This window comes from Heteronotia binoei, chromosome 13 (genome assembly GCF_032191835.1).
Source record: "Heteronotia binoei isolate CCM8104 ecotype False Entrance Well chromosome 13, APGP_CSIRO_Hbin_v1, whole genome shotgun sequence".
NCBI classification, from domain to species: Eukaryota; Metazoa; Chordata; class Lepidosauria; order Squamata; family Gekkonidae; genus Heteronotia; species Heteronotia binoei.
In genome coordinates, this window is record NC_083235.1 from 51,127,362 (window position 1) to 51,142,126 (window position 14,765).

A 14,765-nucleotide genomic window follows, 5' to 3' on the forward strand; every position below is an offset into this window, starting at 1 on the left:
ACAGAGAGACTGCAATATATAGTGGTCAGTATCAGTCTACTTGTATGAGAAGCCTAGATTCAAAATCCCTGGTCTTCAAAGGAAATGTTCTGGGTGAACTTGGTCTGGACACACACTCTCACCCTAATCTACCTCACTGGCTTGTTGTTAATATACATAAGATAAAGCAAATATATGTACAATTTTTGTGCATGATGGTGTGTACACATGGGCGCAGCCTCTCCTCCCCCTACATTCATGTATCTTGTTAGGGTAGAGTTGTGAAATGTGTGTAAGTTCAATCTATTTATGATATCTTTGAATTAGTAATGAAAATGTTTCCTGTTTTTCAGATCCATTTATGTTTCATGCTTAGTTCTCTTCTGAAGAAGGCAAAAGCCACCAGCTCTGCTGTCTTTGTCCTGACTTTCTTTTTTGGAGCCCTCAGTGTTATCACACTGATATTTAGAATGCCTGCTCCTTTGGAATGGATGTTGAGCCTCTTCTGCCCTTTTGCTTTTGGTGCTGAAATTTCAAAGGTAGAACACTATGTTTTATCTGGGGTGAATACGTACACCTCTCTACATCATAATAAAGCTGACTGTGAACATACCTGACACAAAACAATGAAGCAAGAACACCAGTCAGCATCGTGGCATATGCATTTTATTCCATTCTCAAATATCTTCTGCTGGTAAATGTACAGAAACCTCTCTATGGACAAAAATGGTGACTGCTACTACTGGAGGAGTGGGGACTAGATTTTGAACATTAGATGGGCTTATTAAGGGATTCATATGTTTCCAGGTCTTGTCTTTGCCCATCTGACTTTGATGAAGCTTAGGTTTTGTTCTTTCCTTACAGGTTGTCATGCGTCAAAAATATGGAAAAGCCTTATATTTGACTAACATAGTGGAGGACTCATGTTTTTATATCCTGATTATTGATAGTATTTTATACATGCTGCTGGCTCTCTATTTTGACAAAGTCATTCCTGGTAAGCATAATTTAATTAATATGTAGTAGCTTAAAGATTTAACTGTCTTCAATCTATTAGTTAGAAAGAAGGAGATGATATGAATATGTCTCTGACCAGGGATTGCTTGCTCAAGCTGTCTGGAACAATGTTTGAAGGGCTTGAAAGAATGACATGTTAATTGCAAACAGAGATAAAAGAACAGGCTAGAATTTTATGCTTTTTTTTCTTATGCTTGGACCTCTTTTTTTTTCTGGGAATCTAGTTTCTTATTCTACTTGTTGCAATTTCATCATGTATTTCTGACTCGCACCGAGGGATAGCTTTGTTATGACAACAGGTTATTTTCTACTGGTTGGTGTAACTGAAGGGCCATAAATCTACACCTCTTTTTCTTGATACTAACTCTTTCTTCACACCAGAAGACATCCTGTTTAATGAACTAGGGGATAAAACAAGTGTAGTAATTTAACTTAAAATATGAAAAAAAATCAATTCCTTTGAGGAAACAAGAATATGTTCTAAATAAGTTCACAACATACAATTCAGATATGATTATATATGCCATCAGATGTTCTTGCAATAAAATAAATGTAGGGAAGACTTCTAGAAAGGTAGGCTTGTGTAACAGAACATAAGAGCGACATACTTCACAGAATAGTTGGTGTACCTTTAGCGCAGCATTTTATGGAAAAAGAACATGGACCCACTGACTTCATTTTGGGAAGTTTATATAAATCTTATCGAGCTTTGAATCTATCACTGGAGGCATTTCTATGAGCAGCATGGTTAAATGGGAGAAACCCAGGAATGTTAACTTCTGGCTGTGACCAAGTTTCTTGGAGTAGAATATAATCAAAGTAAGTGAGAAAGTCAATATAATCAGGATCACTCGATTTATTCTTCCAACCAGCAATGTTCCAGGATATAAGATGCAAATCTCTGCTTGGGAGCTTCTCAGATAGTCAGTCCAATTCTACAATTTGATCAAGCAGCTTTTGAGGGTCCTGGAAGATAAAGTATCAGTTGGTATAGAGGCAAAAGCAATGATATCGGAGTTCAAGTTGATCTGGGGAAGGGGGTGATTGGGAATTATAGGGTGGAGGAATTCTTCTTGTTGATCTAAATCAGTCAGTAGAGTATCCTGGGAGATTCTCATTTGGTCATTAGAGATCTCAGAGATTCACTTTTGGTATCCATTCTGTTTAATTACAAGGCTTTCCTTCAGTAAGTTCAATCTCTTCAGAATGTTTTGTTGTTCTTGAACCTGGAATGACTGAAACTGGTCTATGATACTATCTTCCAAGAGGTTTACAAGATTATGCATGGGATAGAGAAGGTAGAGAAAGAAGTACTTTGCTCCCTTTCTCACAATACAAGAACTTGTGGACACTCAATGAAATTGCTGAGCAGTCGGGTTAGAATGGATAAAAGGAAGTACTTTTTCACTCATAGGGTGATTAACATTAACACATGGAATTCACTGCCACAGGAGATGGTAGCAGCTACAAGCATAGCCAGCTTCAAGAGAGGACTGGATAAACATATGGAGCAGAGGCTCATCAGTGGTTATTAGCCACAGCATATTATTGGAACTCTCTGTCTGGGGCAGTGATGCTCTGTATTCTTGGTGCTTGGTGGGGGGCAACAGTGAGAGGGCTTCTAGTTTCTTGGCCCCACTGATGGACCTCCTGATAGCACCTTTTTTGGCCACTGTGTGACATAGAGTGTTGGACTGGATGGGCTATTGGCCTGATCCAACATGGCTTCTCTTATAGAATCATAGAGTTGGAAGGGACCTTTAGGGTCATCTAGTCCAACCCCCTGCACAATGCAGGAAACTCACAAACACCTCCCCCTAAATTCACAGGATCTTCATTGCTGTCAGATGGCCATCTAGCCTCTGTTTAAAAACCTCCAAGGAAGGAGAGCCCACCACCTCCCGAGGAAGCCTGTTTCACTGAGGAATCGCTCTAACGGTCAGGAAGTTCTTCCTGATGTTGAGTTGGAAACTCTTTTGATTTAATTTCAACCCGTTGGTTCTGGTCCTACCTTCCAGGGCCACAGAAAATAATTCCACACCATCCTCTATATGACAGTCCTTCAAGTACTTGAAGATGGTGATCATATCACCTCTCAGCCGTCTCCTCTCCAGACTAAACATCCCCAGCTCCTTCAACCTTTCCTCATAGGACTTGGTCTCCAGACCCCTCACCATCTTCGTCGGCCTACTCCAAACTCGTTCCAGCTTGTCTATATCCTTCTTAAAATGTGGTGCCCAAAACTGAACACAATACTCCAGGTGAGGTCTTACCAGAGCAAAGTGATCTGGACATTATACTTCTGTTGATACAGCCCAAAATTGCATTTGCCTTTTTAGCCATCGCATCACACTGTTGACTCATGTTCAGCGTATGATCCACTAAGACCCCTAGATTCTTTTTTTTTTGTTTAAAACAATTTTTATTATTCTGCAACATTTTATACTATTCAACTGCTATTAAATGTTTAATACCAATACATTGCATTATATTTTCTACCTCCCTCCCCCCCCTTTTCGTGACCTCCTCCAGTGCATTTTACTTAAAGTATTAAAAATATATAAAAGGTAATTTGACATTTTAAAAATCTTCATAAAAAAACCCCTTATAATTATAGTAAGTTAAAAATAAGGAAAAGACCATTAACTATGATTATTATCTATCTTTGTTATTATCCTTAAAAGAAAGGTTATATTTCCATAATCACATTTTTTCACTAAAGTCCATTTACATTTTCTCTAGCATTTAACTACTGTCAAAAATCACTAAATGTCCTTTCACCTTCCATTGTTTTTCAACATACTTCTGAAATTTTCCCCACTCACTTTTAAACTTTTCTAAATCATATTCTTTTAAGATTCTAGTCAGCTTGTCCATTTCACTCCAATGCATAGTTTTCATAATCCAATCCATGTACCAAAGCATTGTTCTGTCTTGTTTTGGAAAACTTTCCATTTGTAATTCCAACAAAAAGTTCTCTGGTGCCTTCTTTATATTATAACCCAAAATCTTTGAAATCTCTTGATGAATCATTTGCCAAAATTGTTTTGCCATTTCACAAGTCCACCACATGTGGTAGAAAGATCCTTCATGTTTTTTACATTTCCAACATCTATCCGACACCTGATTATTCATTTTTGACAGTTTCTTAGGTGTCATGTATCACCTGTAAAGCATTTTAAAACAGTTTTCTTTAACATTATTACATGTTGATATCTTCATAGAGTTCTTCCGTAAGTACTCCCATTGTTCCATCTGTATTTCTTTATTTATATTTATCGCCCATTTTATCATTTGAGACTTGACCACTTCATTTTCTGTAGACCATTTCAATAGTAGTGTATAAATTCTCGAAATCAACTTTTCATTACCGCCAAGCAGCATTCTCTCCAGTTCTGTTTGATCTTGTCTTACTCAATCATTTCTAACATCTTGTTCAAGCAAACTTTTAATTTGTAAGACCCTTAGATTGCACATACTACCGCTAAGACAAGTCTCCCCCATCCTATAACCATGCATTGGATTTTTCCTACAAAAATGCAGAACTTTACATTTATCCCCGTTAAAATTCATTTTATTGATTTTAGCCCAGTTTTCCAGCCTGTTAAGGTCATCCTGTATCCTGTTTCTGTCTTCTACTGTATTTGCAACCCCTCCCAATTTAGTATAATCTGCAAATTTAATAAGCATTCTCTCAGAAGTATTTCAGAAGTATGTTGAAAAACAATGGAAGGTGAAAGGACATTTAGTGATTTTTGACAGTAGTTAAATGCTAGAGAAAATGTAAATGGACTTTAGTGAAAAAATGTGATTATGGAAATATAACCTTTCTTTTAAGGATAATAACAAAGATAGATAATAATCATAGTTAATGGTCTTTTCCTTATTTTTAACTTACTATAATTATAAGGGTTTTTTTTAATGAAGATTTTTAAAATGTCAAATTACCTTTTATATATTTTTAATACTTTAATAATTATTCACTGTTACTATCAATCAATCAATCGATCAAAATCCTTTATTGGCATATATCAGATTATAAACAAACAAATAAACAGCTACAGAAATAATAAAACAGTTATATGCAGCTATATATTGGAGAATCGATTACTAGACTCAAGAATAAAGCAACCTTTTCAGTTATTTCAGATGACAAATCTTTCAGAAGATGGCAAACCTTTACAATGTCTGAGCAACCTGTCATATTGAACAGAATTGGATCGAGAAACCTAAGGCATATAGTATCATATAGGGGACAATAAAGAAGAATATGGGACAATGAGTCAACTTGTTTTAAATTACATATACATAGTCTTAATGAAAGCGGGATTTTTTTACACTGCTACTACGTCCATTGTTTCATCCAAGTTATTACATTGAGTAGTAGTAGTTCTTTATTCACGGTCATCTGACCAGCTTAATACAAACAAAAACAAAGTCATAAAAACAAACCCATCACCTCTTACACAAAAGGCTTCTCGGCCTTTGGCTAAGATCAAGTGTAGTATTACATTGAGAACAGCAGTTAGTTAAGTCAATTAGAATATAAATCTTATCATAATGAGGGACTTTGTATAATAAATTGTATAATAAATCTGGCATTTCTCCTTTTAAAAACTGAACTAGACACATTCATATGAACACACCCTATTTCCAAGGGCCCAACAAATTCCACGAACTCCCAGGTTCCAACCTTGTTCTACATTCTGTTCTGGAATTTGCCTTGCACCTTACCTGCAGGTCCAGGGAGTAACATGCTTCACATGTGACAGAAGTCCCCTGCACTGGTACTGTTGCTCACTTTGCACCTTGACAGCAGCAAGGCAAGTTTGGGGAACAAAGAGGCACACAAATTGAAGACCTGTGAGGTTGCAGTTCCCTCCTGAGCACATGCAGCCACTTTGGACTCTGCTGCTGATGTCATATGAGACAGCTGGGGGACGGGGGTGATCCACTTCCTAGACCTACCTTTCTGCAACCCTGCTTTGAGAGCTGAAACTAGAATAGCATATTTGATTGCTGTATGTAAAGATGGAACACTCCAACATTTCTGGGTCTTTAAGAGTGGGTAGATTTGAGTTGTAAGTAGAAGTGAATAGTGAGAACAGCTTGTGAGAAGCATGAAAGTCAGAGCAGACAGAGCCAAGCAATCCCATTGGTTCATTGGGAAACTGATTGCAATTAAATGGAAGGGATGATGGCTGGAGTGCTGCTCATGGAAAGCTCAGAGTGACAGTGATAGAACACGGAATAGAGCCCATATTAGAACCTGTTATCTGATGGTGAAAAGGCAATATTTCTTTTCCACCGAATTCCAAGGATGCTGTTGATGTTCTGAATTGTTGCTTGAAGTCAGTAATTTTTAGAGATGGGCATGAACCAGGAAAATGCAGTTTGTTTAGGTTCATGGCATGTCTGGTTCACAAGCCATGAACTGTCATGAACTTTTAAGAGCTAAACAAACTGGTCCTGTTTGTGATGTAGTAATATAATCCCCATCCCCCAGCATGCTAGAGACACCAAACCCGCAGAGAACCTCCACCAGACTGTCTTCTAACCTCCAAGTTTGGTATGGATTGGATTTATGGGACCAGAGTTATGGTCTCCCAAAGTGAGGTGGACTTCCCTTTGAAAAAACAACAGGCTTTGTGCCTCTGTGTACCTAATAATTCTATATTTGATTACAATTTTTACTAATTTGCCTGGTACAAATATTAGGCTAATTGGCCTGTAATTTCCTGGCTCCCCTTTAAATCTCATTTAAAATTGGTGTAACACTTGCTGCTTTCCAGTCTTCTGGAACACCTGCTGAGTTTAGTGATAGTGTTTGAAGCAGCACATCCTTGCTGATGTGAAGTTTGCATGTCCTTTCTCAGAAAACTCAGACCAGAGGGGTTTTCTCCTGCTCCCCTGTGCCCTGCTGAACTGCCAAGCTCAACTCCCCTGTTTCAGTTATCATTTGCACACGTCATAAGCACCCTGTGTGCTTTTTACAGGGTCAGCCGTCTGTTGAGCTAATGACTTTGCTTTACAGCTGAGAATTGTGGCTCCATCCCCAGGAATCAGACCATAACAAGCAGCTGACTCACCTCACTCAAGTGGAAGCCCATCCCAGCAGAATCGTGTGTTTCTAATGCACTCACAAAAACTAGGAGATTTTCACAGAAACACGCCTCAAATAGCTTAGAAACCACACCACCTCAAGCAAACAAATGACACCCATATTTGCCTCTTGCACCAATCCAAAGCTCAGTTGCCCTGTTAGAAGCATTGTTTGCAAGCCTCTGGATGAAGCCTCACAGGGATCCTTTATGCCTTTTACTGGGTCATCCCTCTAAAACACAAGTTACTACCAACCAGTGGCCTAGCAGTGTTTTGGGCAAATCCATCCAGGTTCCATGCTTGATCACTGTTATTGTTTCAAATGGGTTCCCCCTGAACTTTCAAAAGAAAAACGAAGTCAGTCAGGTAGATCCTTTTCATAGATTTACTGATATCAGTTGGAGCAGCAATATATCAGGCAAGCTCAGCTCATTAACAAAATTCCATGCAATTTATCCTGATCCCGACGGATAAGCCCCTCCCCTGCTGTCTCATTGGATGAGACAGCAAGGTTTACAACTTTCTGGTACACCTTACACACACAATTTACATATCAGCTCCTTAATATGAACCCCCACCTTCAACATGTATTCCATGTCCATGCAAATGAAGCAATTTCCTATGCTGGGTGTGCAACTGCGTCCCCTCGCCCAGATTGCCCGAAGGTATGGGCTGGGTTGTCACCAGTATGCTGATGACACCCAGCTCTATCTGCTCATGGACGGCCGGCCGGTCTCCGCCCCACAAAACCTGGACCGGGCGTTACAGGCTGTGGCTGGGTGGCTCAAACGGAGCGGGCTGAAGCTAAACCCAGCGAAGACAGAGGTCCTTTGCTTGGGCCGTCGCGGCCCGGGAGGGGAAATACCCCGGGAGGGGAAAAACCCCTTCCGGTTTTTGACGGTGCGCCGCTGATGGCGGCACACAGGGTCAGGAGCCTGGGGGTACTTCTGGAGCCTTCTTTAACTATGGAGGCCCAGATAGCAGCCACTGCCAAGTCCGCATTTTTTCACCTTAGGCGGGCAAGACAGCTGGCTCCCTTCCTGGAACGCGACGATCTAGCAACGGTGATCCATGCTACGGTCACCTCGAGATTGGACTACTGCAATGCCCTCTACATGGGGCTGCCCCTGTGTCGAACCCGGAGATTGCAGCTGGTGCAGAACGCCGCCGCCCGGCTGTTATTGAGGCTCCCAAGACGGGAGCACATTCAGCTGGGACTTCGGGCTCTGCACTGGCTCCCAATATCCTACCGAGTTCGGTACAAGGTGCTGGTTATTACCTTTAAAGCCCTATATGGTCTAGGACCTGCCTACCTGAGGGACCGTCTCTCCCCGCATGTTCCCCAGAGAGCACCGCGATCGGGATCTCAAAATCTTTTGGTTGTCCCCGGGCCAAAGGAAGCCCGCTTGAAGACCACAAGGGACCGGGCCTTCTCTGTAATGGCTCCATTTTGGTGGAACCAGCTGCCGGAGGAGGTAAGGGCCCTGCGGGATCTTACTCAATTCCGCAGGGCCTGTAAGACAACCCTCTTCCGGCTGGCCCACAACTAACCGGCCCTGTATACCTGTATACTGACTACTGAATATTGAATATGGAACACCAGAATGCTGAAGACGGTATACCGAATCAGTATTTGAATTTGAATAGAGTGTAGCTTCACGACCGCTGTCTGATTTTTAACGATATGTATATTTATAACAAATGTTGGATTTTAATTATTTAAAATGAAATGTTAATTTTAAAGTGTAATTTATTTTTATGTTAGTTTTACATATGTTGTAAGCCGCCCTGAGCCACTTGGTGGGAAGGGCGGGATATAAATCCCAGATAAATAAATAAAATAAATAAATAAACTGAATATGCATAAAGCTATTAAGCATGCTCAGTGGTCTCACTTTTATTTCTCGCTGCCAAGATGGCCTTGAGATGTATCAAACTATGTCTAACAGGGAGACTTCACTATAATATGTAGCATCCCTAAGTTTCACTCCTGCTTCTCTGTTGGCTAAAGTTAACCATTACACATTGGGTTTCACCTCAGCTCAAACATCAAAATCATTTCCCTCAGTTATCACTGACTTTTATTGTCCTTGCCTGCTGATAAACTAAGCCCAGGCCCCATCCCTAATCCTCAACATGCTTTACAGACAATTAAGGATTTTGTTGATGCTGCTCAGTACAGGCCTGCTGATCAGCTGGTTGGCAGGGCCTTTACATCACACATGGAGACTGGGAGCTGCTCCTGCCACTCCTCCCATGCAGTTTGAATAATGGGGGGGGGGGGGAGGATCAGCCTGAGGCCAGCTGGTTGATGGGCTCTTTAAATGACATGGGGAGGTTGGTGTCTGTTTCTGCCACCCCTCCCGTGCAATTTGAATGGGGGGCAAGGGCAGCCCCCAAGCTGCAATGGGGGCAGGGCAGTGGAGAGGGAAGGTCAGGTGGGGGGCATAGTCAGGATTTTTTTTAGGTGGGGGACAATTTTTAAAAATCCAGGTGCCCCCTGAATTTTTAAAAAGCCCCCCCAACCTAAAAAATGCCCATATTACAGAAACAGGAATCCTATGATGATGCCTCAGGCTGCTTTCTGATCACCTCAATTTAATGATCAACCCTCAGCAAACCTACCACCTTAAATAGGAGGTTACCATCTGCTCTAATTAAGCCTATTTATGGAAGTCTCCACTGCCCGATACAGTATGAAGGAGGCAAAAGAAAGGAATCTATCATAGCTGCTTAAGGCAATCCTAGAAAATTCTTGCTCAGCCCCAAAGCCATTTTCTAATTCCATACTGCAAACCAACTGATAAACATCATATACATGCACGTCAATATCTAAACAAACTCACAGATCAGATCAAATATCATGATATTTCATATTTATTTAATCTATTAAAGGTGAATGAAAACACTATGCTTGATGCTGAATGACTAGTCTTCAGATCTGGCTTATAAATTCAGTTTAATAAACTGAATATGGAAATATTGTCCAAATAGAAACACCATGAAGCCATATCTGGAGACTAAGTCTCGACTTCTACACCAGTTTACAGTCACATTTTCCCTCCTTCAGAATCACCAGTTTGGTAAAAGAAACTCTAAATTTCTTTCATTCCTATGATTTTTCTGCTTAGTTCTAGCTAGGAATAACCCATTAACATATTTTCCCAATGCTCAGTGAGACTTTCTAGGGAAGCTGTGGGGTCTTATAGTATTAAATATTAAGAGCAAGGTTTAACTGTGCTTTCAAATGGTTTGTCTTTTAATATCTCTCCTAGACAAATATGGAGTGCCATATCCACCATTATTCTGCCTAAAGAAGTCCTACTGGTTTAAATCAAGAAGCGGCTATATTCACGAACAAAGTCATAGCAATATCTTCAGTGATATTGTTGAACCTGTATCTCCTGAATTTGATGGGAAAGAATCCATCAGGTAAACAATATACTGGACAGGAAATACTAACAATAAATATGTTATGCTGAGGTTTTTAAGGGGATGTGTTTCTGCAACTCTCGTCCTTACTCCAAGGACCATCCTCAGCTGTCAAGAGTATTTCATTTTTTGCTTTCACAAGATTCCAGTGAAGATTGCACCTCTCTCTTTGGAAGGAAAACAAACAGAATTATATTGCTATTAGAGTACGCCATTAGGTGACACCAATTCACCTCATGGGGTTTTCAAAGCAAGAGATGAGCAGAGATTGCTTGCAATTGCCTTCCTTTGCTTGGCAGCCTAGTCTTCCATGATGGTCTGACCCTGCTTAGCTTCCAACCTGTGATGAGATAACCCTGGGCTAGTCTGGGCCATTAGGGCTGACCTGGATGACCTAGGCTAACCTGATCTCATCAGAACTTGGAAGCTAAACAAGGACAGCCCTGGTTAGTATTTGCCTGGAAGACCCCAAAGGAAGTTCAGAGTTGCTGTGCACAGGCAGGCTATAGCAAACCTTCTGTCTTTTGACTTGAAAACCCTATAGGGTTGCCATAAATTGGCTGTAACTTGATGGTGCTTTCCACCGTACTGCAGTTATTAAAACACAAAGCAAATTCATGTCTGTGGATCAGGTTCTAGACTGAGAATGACAACTAGCTGAGGATTAGCCAGAGGAAAATCTACTGTACTCACAATGTAATTATTATAGGGAGGTACAAAAGCTAAATCTGGACTGAATTTGAAACAGGGGTAAGTCAGACAAGGCTAGGTCTTTCTCCCTTGGAAACAGTGTGCTTGGATGATGATTTATTATACCTTATTATATGTACCAACAATGAATTGCATTTCAATCTTCTAGAATCAATAATATTAAAAAAACATATAATGTGAAGAACACGAAAACAGAAGCTTTGAGAGGTGAGATATCTTCAATTGCTTTCTCCTTCCTGCCTTTTAAAATAATTCCTGATCCCTCTCCCCAAGTTCCTCAAAGCCTTAAGACAACTCACTGGTGTTTATTATCTGGCAGCCTACAGGTTTCCAACCCTGCTACTTGCGCAATAATAGTTATAGCAAGCAGGGGATAGTGCAATGTCTTCTCCTATGACCTTTTGGTGTTTTTCTCTCTTTGAACAGTTTATGGAAGCCTTAAACCTTTGAAGAATCCTCTGCTGTCTTTGCTCAATTCCTTTTATCTAGAAAACTATGAGTTGGGAAGGAATTGCATGGAAGAAGCAATGTATGGAAGATAATCTCTCAGAACACTCTCTCCAATTAGGGATATTCCTCTGGAGAACAAAACAAGTTCGAGAGAGAGACAGAGAGAGAGACAGACAGAGAGAGAGACTTTTACTTCTTCAGCAGCCAAGGTTTAATATTGCAAGCAGTCACCCAGGCTGCTGGGCTAACATGGGAGCTGTAAAAAGGTAGACAGAACATATAGGAGATCTTGAATCCTGCAACTCCTGTACCACCTATTTTGCCAAAAAAGTGGTTCCAAGGAAGGCCTTTTTCACTTACCCCCACCCTTCAGGTCCTCTCCACTGCCTTTCTACTGTCACCATTTAAAGCTTTTATTTAAACCAGGGGTGTCAAACATGCAGCCCGGAGGCCAAATCAGGCCTCCAAGCAACTGGCTGTCATCTGCTTCCTTTTCCCTTTCTCTTGCTTCTTTCTGTATCACAGCTTGCTTTTGCCAGACTTGCTCAATTGCATAGGAGTGACAGAGCAAAACCTCTGTTTTCTCCATTGGCTGAGGCTCCTCCCTTGGGGAGGAAGGGGGGAAGAGATCTTGCTTTGCCATGCTCTCTCAATTGCACAGCAAAGCTACTGAGCCAAGCCTCTTTTCCTTCTACTGGTTGGGGCTCCTCCCCCCTCCTGATCCCCTGGGGAAGGAAGAAAAGAGTCAGAGCTTCCTTTGCCTGGTTATCTGGACTGCACCGGAGAGATACAAAGAAAGCACCATTAAGATCAACAAGTGCTAATGTTTTAATCATGTTTTTATTTTAAGAAAATCTTTAATTGCATTTGTCTGTGTCCTGTATAAAATTTATATCGCTGTTACCTGGCATTGCATTTTATGACACACATGGCCCAGCCTGACAAAGTCTCATTTATGTCAGATCTGGTCCTCATAACAAATGAGTTTGACACCCCTGTTTTAAACTATATCTCTGAGTATGCATTATCAGCTTTACTAAAACATGTGACCCCAAATTAGGGACAAATTATTCCCTGCCTTATTCTTTTTAAGTGGGAAAATGGAACAACTAGTTAACAAGATGATGTAATACAATGGTTTTCTTTAAAAGAAGTAATTTTGTTCTACAAAATTAAAATATTCAGACTTATATCACTATAGCAATCTATTTTAGCAACATGAACAAGTGCTTCAGAAATTGACACAGGGATTTCACTATTGGGGTCCATTCAGTCCTTCATATGCCACTTTTCCCAACCAACAGACTCCTGGAGGTAGAATAATAGGACTTAATGCCCTTCTTAAATATATCATTCAAAAATCTAAAGCGCATTTCTAAATTAGTGCGATGAAGACATTTTTTTCAAAGAGTCGTCGGAGAAGCCCTGCCTTTAACGTAGTGGTCTTCAGGAAGATACTTGTTCTCACTTCAGCACTTTCTCAAGTTGGCTAGTTTTAAGATTCTGGCAAAAGGTTTTTCTGACTAATTATCTCCTATGGATTTATATGTGTATAGGTCTTCCTAATAGGGGTTGATGGTTGCTGAGGTGCATTAGAAAAAAATAAAAGTGGGGCTAAGGTTACATTCTCACTTTTAGTACTTACACACTTTCTTGCATACTAGGATTGTCCTTGAATATTTATGAAGGTCAGATCACTGCTATTCTTGGTCATAGTGGGGCTGGAAAAACGACACTACTAAATATTCTCAGCGGGCTTTCCAACCCATCTGCTGGTAAGAAACAAAGCTTCACAATGATGTATGTTTGTTTGCTCAGTTCTGATCAGATTTATTGAGAAGTGAGACTCATTAGTATCAATCAGTCTTCCTTTGAAATAACTATGCTTTGAATTGACTTTTCAGGGCATGGATTCTCAGGAATTGTTACATACCAGCCATTCATGATAATATGATTTTGTAAAATTAAAAAGAAGGACTCCCTCTAAATGAGCTGATGATATGCAAGTCCCTTTTTGCTACGGGAGGCACAGAATGTTAAAAAATCAATTAACATTTAAGAAAAGGAAAATTGGGGAGGGATCCTGCACAAGATCCTAAGGACTTAAAGGAGAGATTTGTTTTGTGGTGGAATTTACCAATTATTTTTCTTTTCTCTATTTCTCTAATATCAAAATTGGTGGTTGAGTGCCTATCAGTGGATTTCTGAATACCTGGTAGACTCCACATATATGTAGAAAAATATTAGCCTGTACCTTTTTTAAAAAAAATGTGTGTTTTTTTTTTAAAATGACCCATTCCAAACACTAAATGAAGAAACATCTGCCATGAGTTACTTTGAATGTCGAGGGGAATTGAGTTAAAAGGGGGGAAAGAGAGAGGAGAAGGGAAACTTGTCCTGAGACCGTTAGCACCTTCACTGTTTTGGAGAGGGAAGATAATAGTCGGATGACTGGTGCCATGTGGCATTCATCCCCCCCTTCAGCCAATGAACTTTTAAGGGTTCTGACATCTGCAACGCTGAAAAACTTGAAACAAAAGTGTTTAGAATCATAGAATTGGAAGGGACATCCAGGGACATCTAGTCCAACCCCCTGCACAATGCAGGAAATTCACAATTCATAGGATTTGCATTGTTGTCAGATAGCCATCCAGCCTCTGTTTAAAAACCTCCAAGGAAGGAGAGCCCACCACCTCCCTAGGAAACCTGTTCCACTGAGGAACCACTCTGTCAGGAAGTTCTTCCTAATGTTGAGCCGGAAACTCTTTTGATTTAATTTGAACCCAGTGGTTCTGGTCCTACCTTCTGGGACTACAGAACAATTCTGCACCATCCTCTATATGACAGCCCTTCAAGTACTTGATAATGGTGATCATATCACCTCTCAGCTGCCTCCTCTCCAGGGTAAACATGCCCAGCTCTTCAATCATTCTTCGTAGAACTTGGTCTCATCTGATCTATCATATATGCTAGAATTATTTATTATACAAACAGTACATACAGAACTCCTCCAAGTTTATAGTATCTTGGAATAAAGGCAAAATTAAAATTAGTGTATGTATGGCAGTTCTAAC

At 40.4% G+C, this 14,765-nt stretch overlaps 1 protein-coding gene across 1 annotated transcript in view; it reads left to right on the forward strand.

Moving 5' to 3' along the window:
* Positions 1–14,765, forward strand: part of LOC132581053 (ABC-type organic anion transporter ABCA8-like) — a 135,133-nt gene that overhangs the window by 30,817 nt on the left and 89,551 nt on the right. The window contains exons 7-11 of the mRNA XM_060252091.1: positions 333–518; positions 844–976; positions 10,374–10,530; positions 11,390–11,448; positions 13,356–13,466. Of these exons, the coding sequence (XP_060108074.1) occupies positions 333–518; positions 844–976; positions 10,374–10,530; positions 11,390–11,448; positions 13,356–13,466 (646 nt within the window). The remainder of the gene's footprint in view (positions 1–332; positions 519–843; positions 977–10,373; positions 10,531–11,389; positions 11,449–13,355; positions 13,467–14,765) is intronic.